This window comes from Brachyhypopomus gauderio, chromosome 20 (genome assembly GCF_052324685.1).
Source record: "Brachyhypopomus gauderio isolate BG-103 chromosome 20, BGAUD_0.2, whole genome shotgun sequence".
NCBI lineage: Eukaryota > Metazoa > Chordata > Actinopteri > Gymnotiformes > Hypopomidae > Brachyhypopomus > Brachyhypopomus gauderio.
The window spans coordinates 13,909,186-13,925,434 of NC_135230.1; the positions used below are offsets into that span (position 1 = coordinate 13,909,186).

The window sequence follows — 16,249 nt, forward strand, 5'->3', positions numbered from 1 at the left end:
CCGTTTGATGACTGTCACATCGAACGGAGATTACCTAATCTTGGCGGTAACCACATGCAAGGCTCTGTGGGGATAGATAATGTAAGCTGTCCTGTCCTGACCAGTCACCCCCACCCCCTCCCCCTCCCTATCTGTAGGGGTGAACCTGCTGGTGGGCACGGAGAGTGGGCTTCTGCTTCTAGACCGCAGTGGGCAGGGCAAGGTCTACCCCCTCATCAACAGACGCCGTTTCCAACAGATGGACGTGTTGGAAGGCCTCAACGTCTTGGTCACAATCTCTGGTGAGCCGAGTGGTTTCCCACCACGATTTCAACGTGGTCTGAGAATGTGGCTCGTTTAAGAAGTTTCTAGAAAATAAAAAAAGAAAACATGTCCGCAGGTTTGAGCGGTCTAGGTGTCTTTTGCCTTGAAGGGCTACGGTGCGTTACTGGTTCGAGCTGCTTTGATTATGTTGCTTCCTCCCAGGCAAGAAGAACAAACTGCGAGTGTATTATTTGTCCTGGCTGAGAAACAAGATCCTGCATAATGACCCAGAGGTGGAGAAGAAACAGGGCTGGACGACGGTGGGAGATCTGGAAGGCTGCGTGCACTACAAAGTCGGTACGTGTGTGTGTGTGTGTGTGTGTATGGCACAGTCGGGGTGTGTGTGTATACATCACACAGTTGGTATGTGGCAGTATAATAACATAGGAGTGATTCTGCTGTAGATTCTGTATGGAGCCAAGCGTTAGCTGGATTTGCATATGATGATGCGGTGTTGGTCAGAAATACAAACTTGAGGCAGGAAGCTATTTTAACTTCAACCTGAAAATCTGTCTCTCTCTCCAGTTAAATATGAAAGGATCAAATTTTTGGTGCTTGCCCTGAAAAACGCTGTGGAGGTCTACGCCTGGGCACCGAAGCCATACCATAAGTTCATGGCCTTTAAGGTGAGCCAAGGGGTGCAGTGCACCATGGGACTGTGGTGGTGCGAGCTGTGTTGCTGTGAGCAGCTGCCATACAGGCATTCTGATTCGTTATTTGCCAACCTTTTTCCCTCCTTGCAGTCGTTCGGAGACCTAATGCACAAGCCCTTGCTAGTTGACTTGACTGTGGAGGAGGGTCAAAGGTTAAAGGTCATCTATGGATCCTGCTCTGGGTTCCACGCTGTGGATGTGGATTCTGGCGCCGTGTACGATATCTACTTACCAACGCACGTAAGCAGCACCTCTGTTTCCGAAGGTCTCGCAGTGCGCAGGAAACGACGGATTCTACCCTGAAGTCACTGATTTGGTTTGCTCTGATGACCGTTCTAGATTGTTCCATCATGGCCGCTTTTGTCCCTTCTCGTTTGACTCCTGCCTCAGATTCAGACCAGCATCCAGTCACACGCCATCATCATCCTGCCCAACACGGACGGCATCGAGCTGCTGGTGTGCTACGAGGACGAAGGCGTGTACGTGAACACGTACGGCCGCATCACCAAAGACGTGGTCCTGCAGTGGGGCGAGATGCCCACCTCCGTGGGTACGTGCCGGCCTCGTCAACCCTCCCAGACCTCCACCACCTGAACGGCGTGGTTAGAGGCACACGCAGCCTCTTCTACGCCCCGTGCCATCCCTCTTCCTCCTGCAGATACAAGTGCGCAATAATTTGATTGGTTGCCTTGTCTCGTCTGCTTTGTAGCGTACATCAGGTCTAACCAGATCATGGGCTGGGGAGAGAAAGCCATAGAGATCCGCTCGGTGGAGACGGGACATCTGGACGGCGTCTTCATGCACAAAAGGGCCCAGAGGCTCAAGTTCCTCTGCGAAAGAAACGACAAGGTGGGTCAAGTGCACGGCGAGGGCTTCGCGGGACCTTCTGGGGTCCTGCTTTATGGAACCAAGACGTTCTCTCAGTAGATGTATGATGCTATGAGGTTCTACATGGTAATCGTATTACTGCCCAGTGGTTAGAACTGAAACAAGGATTCAATTTAAAAGAAAATCACAATGATCAACATGTTGGTAAAGCAGGTGAGGTGTTGTGAAGTGCCTTCAGGTGCCACCAACCCTTGAGAAGGTAAATGAGCCGTGGTTGAATTGTGTGTACCTGCTTCTTCCAGGTCTTCTTTGCCTCGGTGCGGCCCGGAGGGTCCAGTCAGGTGTATTTCATGACCCTGAGCCGCAGCAACCTGCTCAGCTGGTAACGATGTCCGTCCCTCCGGCTCTCGCTGCGAAACGCAACCTTGTCCGAAGCGCCGAAGAACCGGCACGGAAGGGGAAGGGGGGGCGGGTGTGTGTGTGTTTGTGTGTGGAAAGATCCGACCTAGAGCCGCCGTTTTCTGGGGTCACGTGGCGCAGTTTTGGTGCCGTTTTCCAAGCTGTGGCCTGGCCGTGACGGGAATCGATGTCGAATGCCGAAGTGAATGGGATTGCGAAAGGGAGCAACGGCGCCCCCTGCTGTCGGGACTGTGAATGTTGACTCATCGGTCTGTTGTCAAGTCTGCGGTGCCGCTCTGTGGCCCAACAAATATCGGGCTTGGTGTGAGATCGACTCCCAACTATTGTAAGAACTTTTCAAATTCAGGGGTCTCTTCTCCCAGAATGCTTTCAGACATCAGAAACTATAAAAGCCTGAACAGTGAATCTAGTTTAAATGTTAAGTGTTTTCCCACAGAGCTTTAGATAGACATGGTGCGTGTACCATCTCCCTCCCAGAAGGACTGGAGGGGACGCCGAGTCACGGCGGAGCTGTCGGAAGGAGCTCGGCCATGTTTGTCCTGTGACTTGATCAACTGCCAAAACCAACAGTGGTACTGTACTATTGTGGTAGTCCAGGTTACTTTGGGGATTAATACTTGCAGGATTTTTAACAACGTTGACTTTGGTGTGTTGATTTTACGCTGATAAAATTGCCACGATGTTCATATACAGTACATTGAGTGTTTTTATTTTTTAAGCATTGCACTTGATAAATAAATTTCCTTCTCACTGCACCTGCTAGTCTTGGTGTCGGATGATGAGTGTTGATTTATTAGTACACAAGCGCGCACACACACTTGGTTATGCAATCTTTTTATTCTGAAGACACCACTTTTAAGAAGAGGGGGTTGGGGAAGTCGTGTTTCTGAAACTGGTTCAGTGGTGTAAGAATCTCAGTACCTCCACAAAAGTTTGGAACATGGTACGAGATCGTATGACCCTATCGTGTTTCTACAACGCAGTCTAGTTTAGTCTGAACCAATTCCCACGACCTTTTCCCCTTTCCCACGGGGACGAACACTATCCCACAGAGGCTTTGAATGCTGTGGTACAAGGAATCCTTTGGCCTGTTGGTCTAGTATGTTATATGCATACCCTCTGAGCGTTACATTGAAACAGCAAATTATTTATGTCGCTATTATGAACAACAAAGGTCATTAAAGTCATCAATACTCTATGTTCTTTCAGTTAAGAATGCTTGTGAGAATGCCGTGAGCACTGTGATAATTGGCGTCACTGTGTCTAGTTGTTTAATTTGACAGTCAGCTACATTTCTTTTAAACAAGGTAAGTGGGAAGTGAATGTTATTGTCTGGTCTTTTATTGCTGAAGTCTGACTGTGTCTGACCTTCTCCATGCCAACGGTCCACGCCGATGGTTGTCTGCTCCAGGTAAATGTGCTAGATAACAGGGTTCCCACGGGTCCTTGAAATCCTTGAATGTTTGTGAATCTGAAAAAATAAGTTCAAGGCCCTGGAAAGTTTTTGAAAACAGGCATAAAAGACAGCCGTCCTTGAATATTTTGGGGGGTTTGAAATTTCACATGGATGAAGAACGCAGTCAAGGAATAATAGGGCCCAGTTGGTAGGAAGTCAATATTTACAAAAGATCGTCATAATGTTTTAAATTTCTCATCCTTTTGTTGAAAAATATGATCCGATATGATAGTTGTTTTAAGGATTTTAAGACAGTCTGCAAAGTGATTCCTTTAGCATTAATTCAATTAATCAAAAATGTCATTTTATATTCAGAGTTGAATGTTAAAAGTGAATGACTAACTTAGTTGATTTCAAGTGTAATAACAAGAATATCACCAATGGTATGAGACAAAAGATTAAAGAATCTCTATTACAAGAAACATCCTAATACAAATGATAAAACCACAATGGCTTGTCAAATGGCCCATATCTTCTAAAGTAAAAGAGACTCATTTCAAAATAATAAGATATATCCTGTAGCCATGTTTCTTGAAAGAAGATTTAAACTTGATGTGGATTCATGTGCCTTTTGTATTCCAGGAGCATTTGTTTTTTCATGTCACAGTTTTGGCATGGACACTAGAAACTCGATTCATCTCAAACTTAACATTCTTTCTTTTGATACCATTTTACTTTATGCAGAAAACTTAAGTTCGGATTTCTCTGATGCCATAAAAGTAGTCGTACTTTTAGCAAAATACCACATTCACTACAGTAAGTGGAGTGGTTAAAAGCCTTCTTTTCTCTTTATGATTGAATTAATTAAGAATCATTAAGTAGATTAAAAAGCTTGGAAAATGCTAGAATCATCTCACACCAGATTTCTCTAATCTAATCTCATTATATGGCTTTGCTCCTCTGTTTTATGTATGTACTGTATGTGTATATGCATATGTGTATTATTGTTGTTATTATTTGTCTACTGTCAACGTGTCATTATTTTGCCAGCACAAGTTCATTTTAAATGATATTGATTCTACAGGGCCTATGCTGACTTTTACTTTGCGAAAGTTTGGTCATTCTCCTGTAGAGAAATTTGTTTGTTTGTTCAGCACCGAAAGCTAGTGTTTCCTGTATGTAGTTAACGTATGTGTAGCCGCTTTACGTGAATGTCACCTTCTCACAGGTACACTGCTAAATTGCCAGACGTGTTGTGTGTGAATTAAGTTTTCGTTTAATCAGTGCTTAATGTCATGCACAGAACATTTCAGGATGCATGGCTTGAAATGGCGTTCGATCTTTTGAATTTGCATTGAATTAACATTGTTTTTTGACAACATATTCAGGGGTAACAGTAGGTAAATGGTGCCAGGTGCAGTCCTTGAATTTGAGGAAGTTGGTCCTGGAAAGTCATTGAAAGGTCCTTGAATTTGATGTTAACCAAGATGTGGGAACCCTGTAGATATTGACTGAAACTGCTGCTAGAGTTGCTGCATTTATATTTGTGCTAACATAATCTGATCCCCGGTGTGCTTGAATTACAGTCTTGAGAAGACAGAAAAAGCTGATGGCTGCTAGGGTGGGTCAGGTTCTGCTTCTGAACATTTGGGTTCACTGATGCTCGGGTCCATGTTTGTGTTCCTCCCTGGAACTGCCCCCGTGGTGTTAATGCCCACTGCTGTCTGCCCCACCAAGTGAGCCAGACAGAAGCGCTCGGAGCTAGTTTTGATACCAAAACCCAGTGGAAACACCAGTTGAGTTCCACACACATTTCCAGTAGGACATCACATGCAAGCTCTCCAGTCTTAATCATAAAGTCTTCAAGATTACTTTCTTGAAATTGGGTACAGGCGAGACCACAGGTGGCATCTCACTTGTGTAGGACTACACAACCTTTTGAAATGGTGTAGTCAGCTGACATCTTCTCAGATGTGATGGTCTCCCCTGATCAGCAGCCTTGACGAGACACTCTGCATCAAACTCCACTGATGGATCTTGGTGACACATCAATGTTGCCAGGTCAATATGTAAGATCAATGATATTTGTGTGGAAACCATGGCTACAACCCCCAAAACCAATTCAATTATTTTGCACCCCTCTACATATCCTACAAACAGTAGGAATATAATTCTTTAAAGGGGGATGTTGTCCATGTGAAGTGTTGGTCATCTGTTCTCCATAAATTTCTCAAACATTCCAGTTATTCCTGAATCTGCTCATCCTACGTGAATCATGTATGCCAGGCAAGGGCTGTGTGTGTCACCTTTCACACTTTCACATTATCATCTAACTGAGAACAGTTGGATGCTAATGCTAATAGTTTTTATTAATACTTAAGATTTTGATCACAGTTTCAGATGTGTTCTGGGGAGAAAATTTCCATTTGGCTACGATGATTCTTGGAATTTTAAAACATGACTGGTGCTCCCTCTACTGGTCACTGGTAGTGATGCTCTTCTGGAGATCACACTGATGTAGTGCTCCCTCTACTGGTCACTGGTAGTGATGCTCTTCTGGAGATCACACTGATGTAGTGCTCCCTCTACTGGACACTGGTAGTGATGCTCTTCTGGAGATCACACTGATGTAGTGCTCCCTCTACTGGACACTGGTAGTGATGCTCTTCTGGAGATCACACTGATGTAGTGCTCCCTCTACTGGACACTGGTAGTGATGCTCTTCTGGAGAGCACACTGATGTAGTGCTCCCTCTACTGGACACTGGTAGTGATGCTCTTCTGGAGAGCACACTGATGTAGTGCTCCCTCTACTGGACACTGGTAGTGATGTTATTCTGGAGATCACCCTGTGCATTCTTGCAGTGCCCTTTATACTTCATTGACAAGTTTATCATATGTGGCACAAACATCAAAGTTCACCGGTGATCTTGAAAGTCGAACTCTGATTTGGCCAGTTATGTTTTAAATAGCAAAGGCATGTATTCCATTATCATTCAGATTAAAACATTTTAGATTTTCACTATATACACTACTGTTCAAAAGTTTGGGGTCACTTAGAAATGTTCTTATTTTTGAAAGAAAAGCCGTTTTTTTTTCAATTTAGCTAACATTAAATGCATCAAAAATACACTCTATACATTATTAATGTGGTAAATGACTATTCTAGCTGTAAACATCTGGTTTTTAATGCAATATCTACATAGATGTATGGAGACCCATTTCCAACAACCATCACTCCAGTGTTCTAATGGTACATTGTGTTTGCTAACTGTGTAAGGAGGCTATTGGATATTTAGAAAACCCTTGTGCAAGTAGGTTAGCACAGCTGAAAACAGTTTTGCTGATTAGAGAAGCTATGAAACTGACCTTCCTTTGAGCTAGTTGAGAATCTGGAGCATTACAATTGTTGGTTCAATTAAACTCTCAAAATGGCCAGAAAAAAACAACTTTCAATTGAAACTCGACAGTCTATTCTTGTTCTGAGAAATGAAGTCTATTCCATGCGAGACATTGCCAAGAAACTGAAGATTTCCTACAATGGTGTGTACTACTCCCTTCAGAGGAGAGCACAGACAGGCTCTAACCAGAGTAGAAGGAGAAGTGGAAGGCCCCGCTGCACAACTGAGCAAGAAGACAAGTACATTAAGAGTCTCAAGTTTGAGAAATTGACGCCTCACAGGTCCTCAACTGGCAGCTTCATTAAATAGTACCCGCAAAACGCCAGTGTCAACGTCTACAGTGAAGAGGTGACTCCGGGATGCTGGCCTTCAGGGCAGAATGGCAAAGAAAAAGCCATATCTGGCTAATAAAAGAAAAAGATTAATATGGGCAAAAGAACACAAACATAGGACAGAGGAAGATTGGAAAAAAGTGTTATGGACAGACGAATCAAAGTTTGAGGTGTTTGGATCACAGACGAACATTTGTGAGACGCAGAACAACTGAAAAGATGCTGGAAGAGTGCCTGACACCATCTGTCAAACATGGTGGAGGTAATGTGATGGTCTGGGGTTGCTTTGGTGCTGGTAAAGTGGGAGATTTGAACAAGGTAAAAGGGATTTTGAATAAGGAAGGCTATCACTCCATTTTGCAACACCATGCCATACCCTGTGGACAGCGCTTGATTGGAGCCAATTTCATCCTGCAATAGGACAATGACCCAAAGCACACCTCCAAATTATGCACAAACTATTTAGAGAAGAAGCAGGCAGCTGGTGTTTTATCGGTAATGGAGTGGCCAGCGCAGTCACCAGATCTCAACCCCATTGAGCTGTTGTGGGAGCAGCTTGACCGTATGGTACGAAAAAAGTGCCCATTAACCCAATCAAACTTGTAGGAGCGGCTTCTGGAAGCATGGGGTGAAATTTCTCCAGATTACCTCAGCAAATTAACAGCTAGAATGCCAAAGGTCTGCAATGCTGTAATTGCTGCTAAGGGAGCATTCTTTGACGAAAGCAAAGTTTAAAGTAGAAAATTATATAAAAAAAAAAAAAAACATTTCTACCGTGTCAATGTCTGGACTATATTTCTAATTCATTTTGTAACTCATTTGATAAATAAAAGTATGAAATTTCAGGGAAAACACAAAATTGTCTAGGTGACCCCAAACATTTGAACGGTAGTGTATATTACTATATACATGTAATTAGGCTTGTTGGTCTAAAGCTTGATCCAAACCCTAATTATATATCAAATGGGTTATTATTCATTAGATGTAATATAAAAAACTTTTTTATAGTAAAAATGACAGAATTCATTAATAAATAATAGGTATTGTATTGTCTTGGTATGCTGAAAGTTCTACACATATCTAATGAGTGCTTTGCTCATTAGATATTTGTTCTAGCCAGTAAAAAACCAACACACATTTATATTTGGGGAATAAAGTGCTTCTGATATCAACGTGAAACCCAGAATTAAGATGCTCACAACTCTGGGTAAGATGTTCCATAATTTGCCCCAGGCCCTTCGACCTGCATCAGATGGACCTTCACGTGAGCCTCCGCACGCTTCCCTACAACTCCCAGCTGTACTTCATTCGGTTCAGTCAGCTGACATTGCTTCAGGTTGGTTTGATTAGGATTAGAAATCAACCCTAATATCTTTGTAGAGAATCTAGACACACTGACCTGTTAGTTATTATGGGCCGGGGGGGGGGGGGGGGGGGGGGGATGGCACACTGTCTGAACCTGATCACGTGGTGGTTATTTAGTCATAATCCGAAACCTGCTGTATAATGTGGAATGTTGCATGGGAGCCATTAACCTGTGGTTTAACTGTTTTACAGGCCGCCATCATGCTATCATGTCTCCAGGCTGTATAAGTCAGAGCTCACACAGACTGCTGAGATCTTCTTCTTCTTGTCTTTTTGAACACTCCATCTTGACAGGGTTTATCTGTAAATGGGTTGTTTTGGAAGGTTGAACAGGCTGTCATGATGGATTTGCACCATCCATGTGAACTTGTGTGTGAACAACAGACAGCTGATACTCAATTGTTATTGAAGAATGCACCACCATTGTACCACCACCACCACCAGCCTGAACCATTGATACAAGGCAGGATGGATCCATGCTTTTATGTTGTTGATGCCAAATTCTGACCCTAACATCCGAATGTCGCAGCAGACCAGGCAACATTTTTCCAATCTTCTATTATCCAGTTTTGTTGAGCCTGTAGCCTCAGTTTCCTGTTCTTAGCTGACAGTAGTGGTACCCGGTGTGGTCTTCTGCTGCTGTAGCCCATCCACCTCAAGGTTCGACGTGTTGTGTCTTCAGAGATGATCTTCCGCATGTCTCTGTTGTAATGACAGGTTATTTGAGTTACTGTTGCTGTTCTATCAGCTCAAACCAGTCTGGCCATTCTCCTCTGACCTCTGGCATCAACGAGGCATTTGTGGCCATAGAACTGCCACTCACTGGATATTTTCTCTTTTTCAGACCATTCTTTGTAAACCCTAGAGAAAAATCCCAGTAGATCAGCAGTTTCTGAAATACTCAGACCAGCTCGTCTGGCACCAATAACCATACCACGTTAAAGTCACTTAAATGGTCCTGTGGTAGGGAACTGGTCTTGTGAATGGAGGGTCGTGGATTCGATTCTCAGGCCTGAGGCCATGACTGAGGTGCACCCCAAACTGCTCCCTGGGTGCCGGGCTAGGGCTGCCCACCGCTCTGGGCATGTGTGCACCACAGCCCCCTAGTAATCACTAGTGTGTGTTCTAACTGCACAGATGGGTAAATGCGGAAAAATCACAATTGACAACTATGGCACATTTCACATTAAATCATATTTCTTTCCCATTCTGATGCTCGGTTTGAACTGCAGCAGATCGTCTTGACCATGTCTACATGTCTAAATGCATTGAGTTGCTGCTAAATGTGATTGGCTGATTGGACATTTGTGTTAATGAGCAGTTGAACAGGTGTACCTAATAAAGTGGCTGGTGAGTGTATAAAGCAATTGGAACAGTAGATGAGAAGAGAAGAAAACAAGCTATCTGCATACACCAATTAAATCACCAAAACTAAAAGATGGCATTCCATAATGCCCCAGAAATCACCATTCCTGCCCTTGACAGGATGGGGCCATTCGGTTCTGTCCTTCTGACTACCAGACATGAACTCCATATCACTAATTTGTTTCTCTGTAGTTCCTCTGATTCCAGACCATCTACTGCTGTATATGAAAACACGTGTTCAGCTGACTGAGTTGCACTGAATTTGGGTGATCAAATGCAGATGGAGAGGGAATCTCTTCATACAGCTGTATCATACAGCTGTAGTTTTTTACAGCTGTGGTTTGATGTTGCAAAACTGTGATAATGTGTCATATTTAACCTTCCCAAGGGTCTTGATAGGATTGGACTACATTGCATTATTAAACAGAAACCAAGAATGTTTGCCATCAATTGTTCTTGACTCAATACATTCATATACAGTAAATGGGATTCACACTCAGAGCCGGAGTGGCTAATCGGGAGATTCGGGAGGATTCCCGATGGGCCGGCTCATGTCAATCTCTAGTTTGGGCCGATTGGGATGGAAAAATCATTTTGGGCCGCATTTGGGCATGAAACTCCCGGGCTGAACAAGTGGCCCACTCCGGCCCTGTTCACACTTAACATAGATTACATTCTCTCAAAGTGCAGATATTTACCGATTCACGCAGCTGCCCTGTGAGGATCGTGTGTAATGTCCTGGAACAAGCGCTTTCTTGATTTTCTCGTTTTTATCCTACATTTGTCTTTTTCACTTCTCAGTGAAAGAATGAAAGTGTTCCGCAGTAGCTTCTCTAGACATTCCCCAACAGGTGGCGCTGTTTGCACATTTTCCAGGTCCTGTCACACTGTAGCGCAGTGACTCGGTCCTGGTCTTGGGGAGGAGCCCACCAGCTGAGTCATCTTTTAAAGGGGTCAGTAATTTCCTGATGAGTGTGGTCAAGTGTGATCGACAAAACTCAACGACATGCATGGTCTCCTCCCAGGGGACCTCTGGTAGGTCTTTTCCACCCAGGCCTTTTATAGGAAGTCCATCTGTACAGTAAATATGTTCTGGTAAAGGCAGTATTTCAGTACTGATTATACTGCCTAGCGGTAAAGCACTGTGCATCTTGTTCAGGGAAGCGTGCTTGGCCCTTTAGGGTCACCACACCCCACCAGTTTCTGTTACAATGATGCATTTGCCACCGCGGTATCATTTTAGACTTCATCTGTGTTAAACGTCTCAGCAGCATTCTGTCGTCGTGACGATTACCAGCAGAACATGATATCTGTTTATGAATTAAATAAAGAAGTGCTTTTTTTTGTTTTGACAATGACATTCCACAGTGTTGGAATCTAAATCCTACAGCAATGCTCTGTGTTAACATGTAGATCTCCTTGTAACAGCTTTAGAAACAGTAACACAAGCTGTTGCCACACAGCATCACAGCAAATGCAACCCATTTATGACTATCTTATAGTTACATTTAAATAAAAGCCTAAATCAAATCAAATTCTAAATCAAGCTTTTGCAATCTGCGACATTGTTCTTTGGGTTTTTATCTTTATTTTGTTTTCTTTGAGTGTAACTACTTTCCAGTCTTCTGTTCTGTGCTGAAAACAAATATTATTGTAATATATTCTCTGAAACTGGCCTCTTGCTCTAGATTGCTCTAGATTGCTCCAGATCAGTGTATAGCAAAGGCGGCATTAGAAACCAGCTGGAAGTTATGACTTCAAAGCCAGCAGGCATGCACACTTTTATCAGCAGCTGTAGTCTCGCCTGCTGGCACAGTCCTGAAGCTCTGATAAACACGGTGGACTCCACAATAGAGAAATACTTTCATTCTGCTTATCAGGTCCCAGGCCATGCTGGCAGATAAGTGAGGCACAGCACGGAAAGAAAAATGTATTTTGAAGCGACTCTAAAATCTGACTGCATAAGTTGTGGCCTGTGGGTGCAGCGATCAGCGGGGGGGGGGGGGGGGGGGGGGGGGGGTGTAAAAATGTCAGCCGTGCCACTTTTTTCCTGGAATGTATACTGTATAACGGGGGCGGGGGCACGCGTCCGTGTACTTGCCCACATTCGACCTGAAGAACACACACAGACCCGTCTGGGGGGCTCACCGGCGTCTGCAGGTGGTCCAAATGAGAGCAATTACCCTGGAAGACTTATCAACCCTGAGCTGATCGCAAACCTGCATGAGATGAACAAATGTGGCTAAACAGGTTTTAATAAAATAAAGCCACAAAATTAAGGTAAAAGCAAAGCTAAAAACTAATACAAATATCTTGACACTTGGAAACTGAGCTGTGTGCAATTCACAAGATATGTAGAAACATCTAGAGCTTTGGAGTAACACAGGGTCCTGTATTTGGACCTTTGCCAGAACATTCTTATTTGAGTAAGACCCAAGCTGTTGGCCAGATTCATTAGTGTGCATCATGTCAATGTCAGTGTCAGTGCATGGGAAGGCTCTAATAATCATTAATGGCATTACAATAACAGATTGCTCCACTTGACCACACACACACACACACACACACACACACACACACACTTATGAGAGGGAAGGAATGGGGCCATCGTATAACATACATGGCCCACAAAGTTAAGTGCTGATAGTAAACATGCCTTTGATAAAATTCCACAGTGGTTCGCAAGCCATGTTCCATGTTAAAAGTTCTTTTCAGTCAGATCAGGGCTGAACCTTGTGAGTTGCATGCTAGTTGGGTCAGTGTCAGAGTCGTTGGAAGAGAGGGAGGCTAGGAATGTGTGATAGCAAGTATTCCTCCTCTGCTCATGCCTCTGATAGAGTTCACCGAGTTTACACTCATTTCTTTCCATTTAAATAACATTAAATTAACCAAAATACTGCCAGGATATTGTTGGTTATAAATTATTAAAAGTTCTGATTTTAATGGACCAGCTATGTATGCACACAGAGGCCTGTTTTCAGCCACCTTCATCCTCGTGTTCCAATGTTGTGTTGACTAATTCAAATTTGCCAGTTGAATAGGCTAATTGCTCATTAGAAAAGCCTTTCACAGCTACGTTTGCACAGTTAAAAACTGTTGTGCTAATTACAGAAGCAATGAAACTGTCCTTCAGGCTAATACAGTGTCTGGAGCAGCAGCAACTGTGGTTTAGCTTAATGTCTCAAAATGGCTTGACAAAAAGTAACTTTCTTCAAAAACTCATCCGACTGTCTTTGTTCTAAGAAATGAAGGCAATTTCATGCAGGAAACTGGAGTGTACTGCAGATCCGTGATGGGTGTAGTACACTTCACTGAACATGGCCAACAGGCTCTAACCAGTTTGGTAGGAGAAGAGGAGACCCTGAGCACAGTTGAGCGTGAGGAGGAGTATATCGGAGTATTAGGAACAGACACCTCACAGATCCTGCAGTCACAGCTTCTTTAAACTAGGGTGACCAGATCTGAGATGATGAAAGAGAAGACAACTCAGGTCGGTGGGGGGGGGGGGTCTACTTCACACAAAGTAGGGGAGGGCGGGACTAATTTGTGAAAGAAACACTTTTTCGAAAATCTATGTAAGCTTGAGTAAAACAAAATCCCGGCTGTTTGTGAAATTCCGCCCGGACATTAAAAAGAGGACATGTCCGGGTAATAGAGGACGTCTGGTCACCCTATTTAAACGCTAACCACAAAGCACCAGTCCTAGCATCAACGGTGAAAACCCCAGTCCCGTAATCAACAGTGAAAACACCCGTGAAATATACGATGAAAAGTGTAATAGACAGATGAGTCTGAGAATTCTGATTCACAAAAACATTTGTGAAATTCAGAAGAAAAACTAAAAAGACACCAGAGAAGGGCTAGGCGCCATGTGTCAACCCTGAGATGCAGTGGGACTGGTTTTGTGGTGGCACATTGGGAGATGTGCCACTGAGCAATAGGGATCATGAACAAAGAAGGCCAGCGCTCCATTTTCTAGCAGCAAGCCACACCCTCTGGGCAGCACTGGATGAGAACCAACTTCATCCTACAGCAGAACATTGACCCAAAGCATCAAACTGTACAAGAGCTATTTAGACAAGAGGCAGTCCGCTAGTGTTCTCACTGTAATGGAGCTGTGATACATACATGCCCAGAGCAGTGGGCAGTCCTAGTCCAGCACCCAGGGAACAGTTGGGGTTAAGTGTCTTGCTCAAGGGCACTTCAGTCATGGCCTAGGGCCTGGGAATCAAACCCATGACCCTCCGGTCACAAGACCACTTCCATAACTACCAGGCCATGACTGGCCCAAGTATTTGACTTTGTCAGAAAAAAAGTTGTCATAGAAAATATAGAATTTTCTGAGAATTTTCTGTAATTCCATTGACCAGAAGTGTACATCCGAGTTTCTTCTTTAGCTGGGCTACTAAACTCAGGGTTTTCATTATAACACACACACACACACACACACACACACACACACACACACACACACACACACACACACACACATGGTTTGCTTTGCTTGTTAATTAAGTCATGACAAGATTGATTCTAAGAAACTTTGGAAATGATTAAGCTCAAATGTGGCACGGCCTTTACATAAACTACAAATTACCATTTTACATGATAGATATTCTCACTTTAGAATTTAATCAAACTCCATATTCATTTCAAACGGCTGGTATTATTTAGAAACAGAAAATAAGAAGTAACCCCATAAATATTTTGATTATATGAGTGATTATGATATGGTTTGATTAATATTTTTAGAGTATATATACACATCCTTCTTACCAGAGTTCATGAGGAGTTGAGAGATTAGGCTGAACATTGCTTGTCTGAGTTAGCTTAGCCACCATCCACTATCTGCCACGCTTTACACAGCGATACACATTTCTCTCATTTGGCTTGGCAGGTTTTTAGAGATAGGCACGGACGTAATTTTGGGGGGGGACGGGGGGGACATGTCCCCCCCACTTTTTCAAAAGCCGGCTTTGGTCCCCCCCAGTTTTTACGGTTAAAACCAAATATTTAAATAGCGACGAATCCATGTCCCCCCCACTTTTGAAATCAAAATTACGTCCATGGAGATAGGTCATGTGCACACATGCCTGTGGAAAACGTGTCTCTCCCTCTCCCCCCCTCTCCCTCTCTATCGCTCCTTTACTCTCTCTCCCCTCCTTCTCTCTTTCTCTCTCTATCTCTCCCTTACTCTCTCTCTCCTCCTCCTTCTCTCTCCCCCTCTCCCTCTCTATCGCTCCCTTAATCTCTCTCCCCTTCTTCTCTCTCTCTCTCTCTCTCTCTCTCTCTCTCTCCCTGCACCCTCCTCTATAGTTAGAGTTAAACACAAGGCTTCCCCGGGATGCTTTTAGGAGAGGCTGCTTTAGCCACTACACCCCTCCTTTCACGTGCTAACATGCCATAGACACGCAGGAGAAGAACTTTGAAGAACAGCGCATCTTTTCCTTAGATTCTAAAACACGTTCCAAACAAATTAACTGAGATATTATAGCACGTCTACATTTATCATTATGATGCTTCCATACCATACCAATCAGTAGATTATCAGGAGATTATATTGACCTGTTGTGAACCCCATAACATCTTATTGTAATGAGAATATGGTGTGTGTGTTTGTGCATGGGTATAGCTACATATTTAAAATAAAAGAAACACCTCTCAAGCTGTTGAGAAAAGCCCTCTAAATGTGGCGCTCTCATGGCTGCAGGTGATACGAAACCTCGTCTAAGCACACTCCTGTTGTCTGATGTAAGAAAGGGTTCACTTGTCTCTCATAACACATCTAAGATTTAAGAAAGAGCAGGTGACATATCTAAGAATGCTACTCTAACTAGTTCTCAACACATTTGTAGATACTATCTTCTTCAAGCAAATATGGCTCCCAGATAATCCAACAGCTTGAACTCTTAGCACAACATTTACATTTATGGAACATGCAGGAAAACGTTATGATGAGAAGTGTATTATAAAACACACTGAACCGAGCTGACCTCTGAACCCACTAAAGAGAGCACGCGCACGGACACATTTGTATTCTCATGACAGCCAGGTTTCAATATACCATCAGCGGAAGATACTCTTTGCCTTTCAGACAGAAAATACAATCTTGAACACAGGCCTCAAATGGACTTGAGTGTGCCCGGTTTGGGAGCGTTAGTGGGTCCCTCTGAACACGACTAATGGA

At 43.6% G+C, this 16,249-nt stretch overlaps 1 protein-coding gene across 1 annotated transcript in view; it reads left to right on the forward strand.

Moving 5' to 3' along the window:
- LOC143483965 (mitogen-activated protein kinase kinase kinase kinase 4-like) overlaps positions 1-2,959 on the forward strand; it is a 40,663-nt gene extending 37,704 nt beyond the window's left edge. The window contains 7 exon segments of the mRNA XM_076982351.1: positions 138-281; positions 466-600; positions 829-929; positions 1,047-1,196; positions 1,347-1,506; positions 1,666-1,805; positions 2,087-2,959. Of these exon segments, the coding sequence (XP_076838466.1) occupies positions 138-281; positions 466-600; positions 829-929; positions 1,047-1,196; positions 1,347-1,506; positions 1,666-1,805; positions 2,087-2,170 (914 nt within the window). The 3' untranslated portion in view covers positions 2,171-2,959.
- Positions 2,960-16,249: the final 13,290 nt, after the last annotated feature.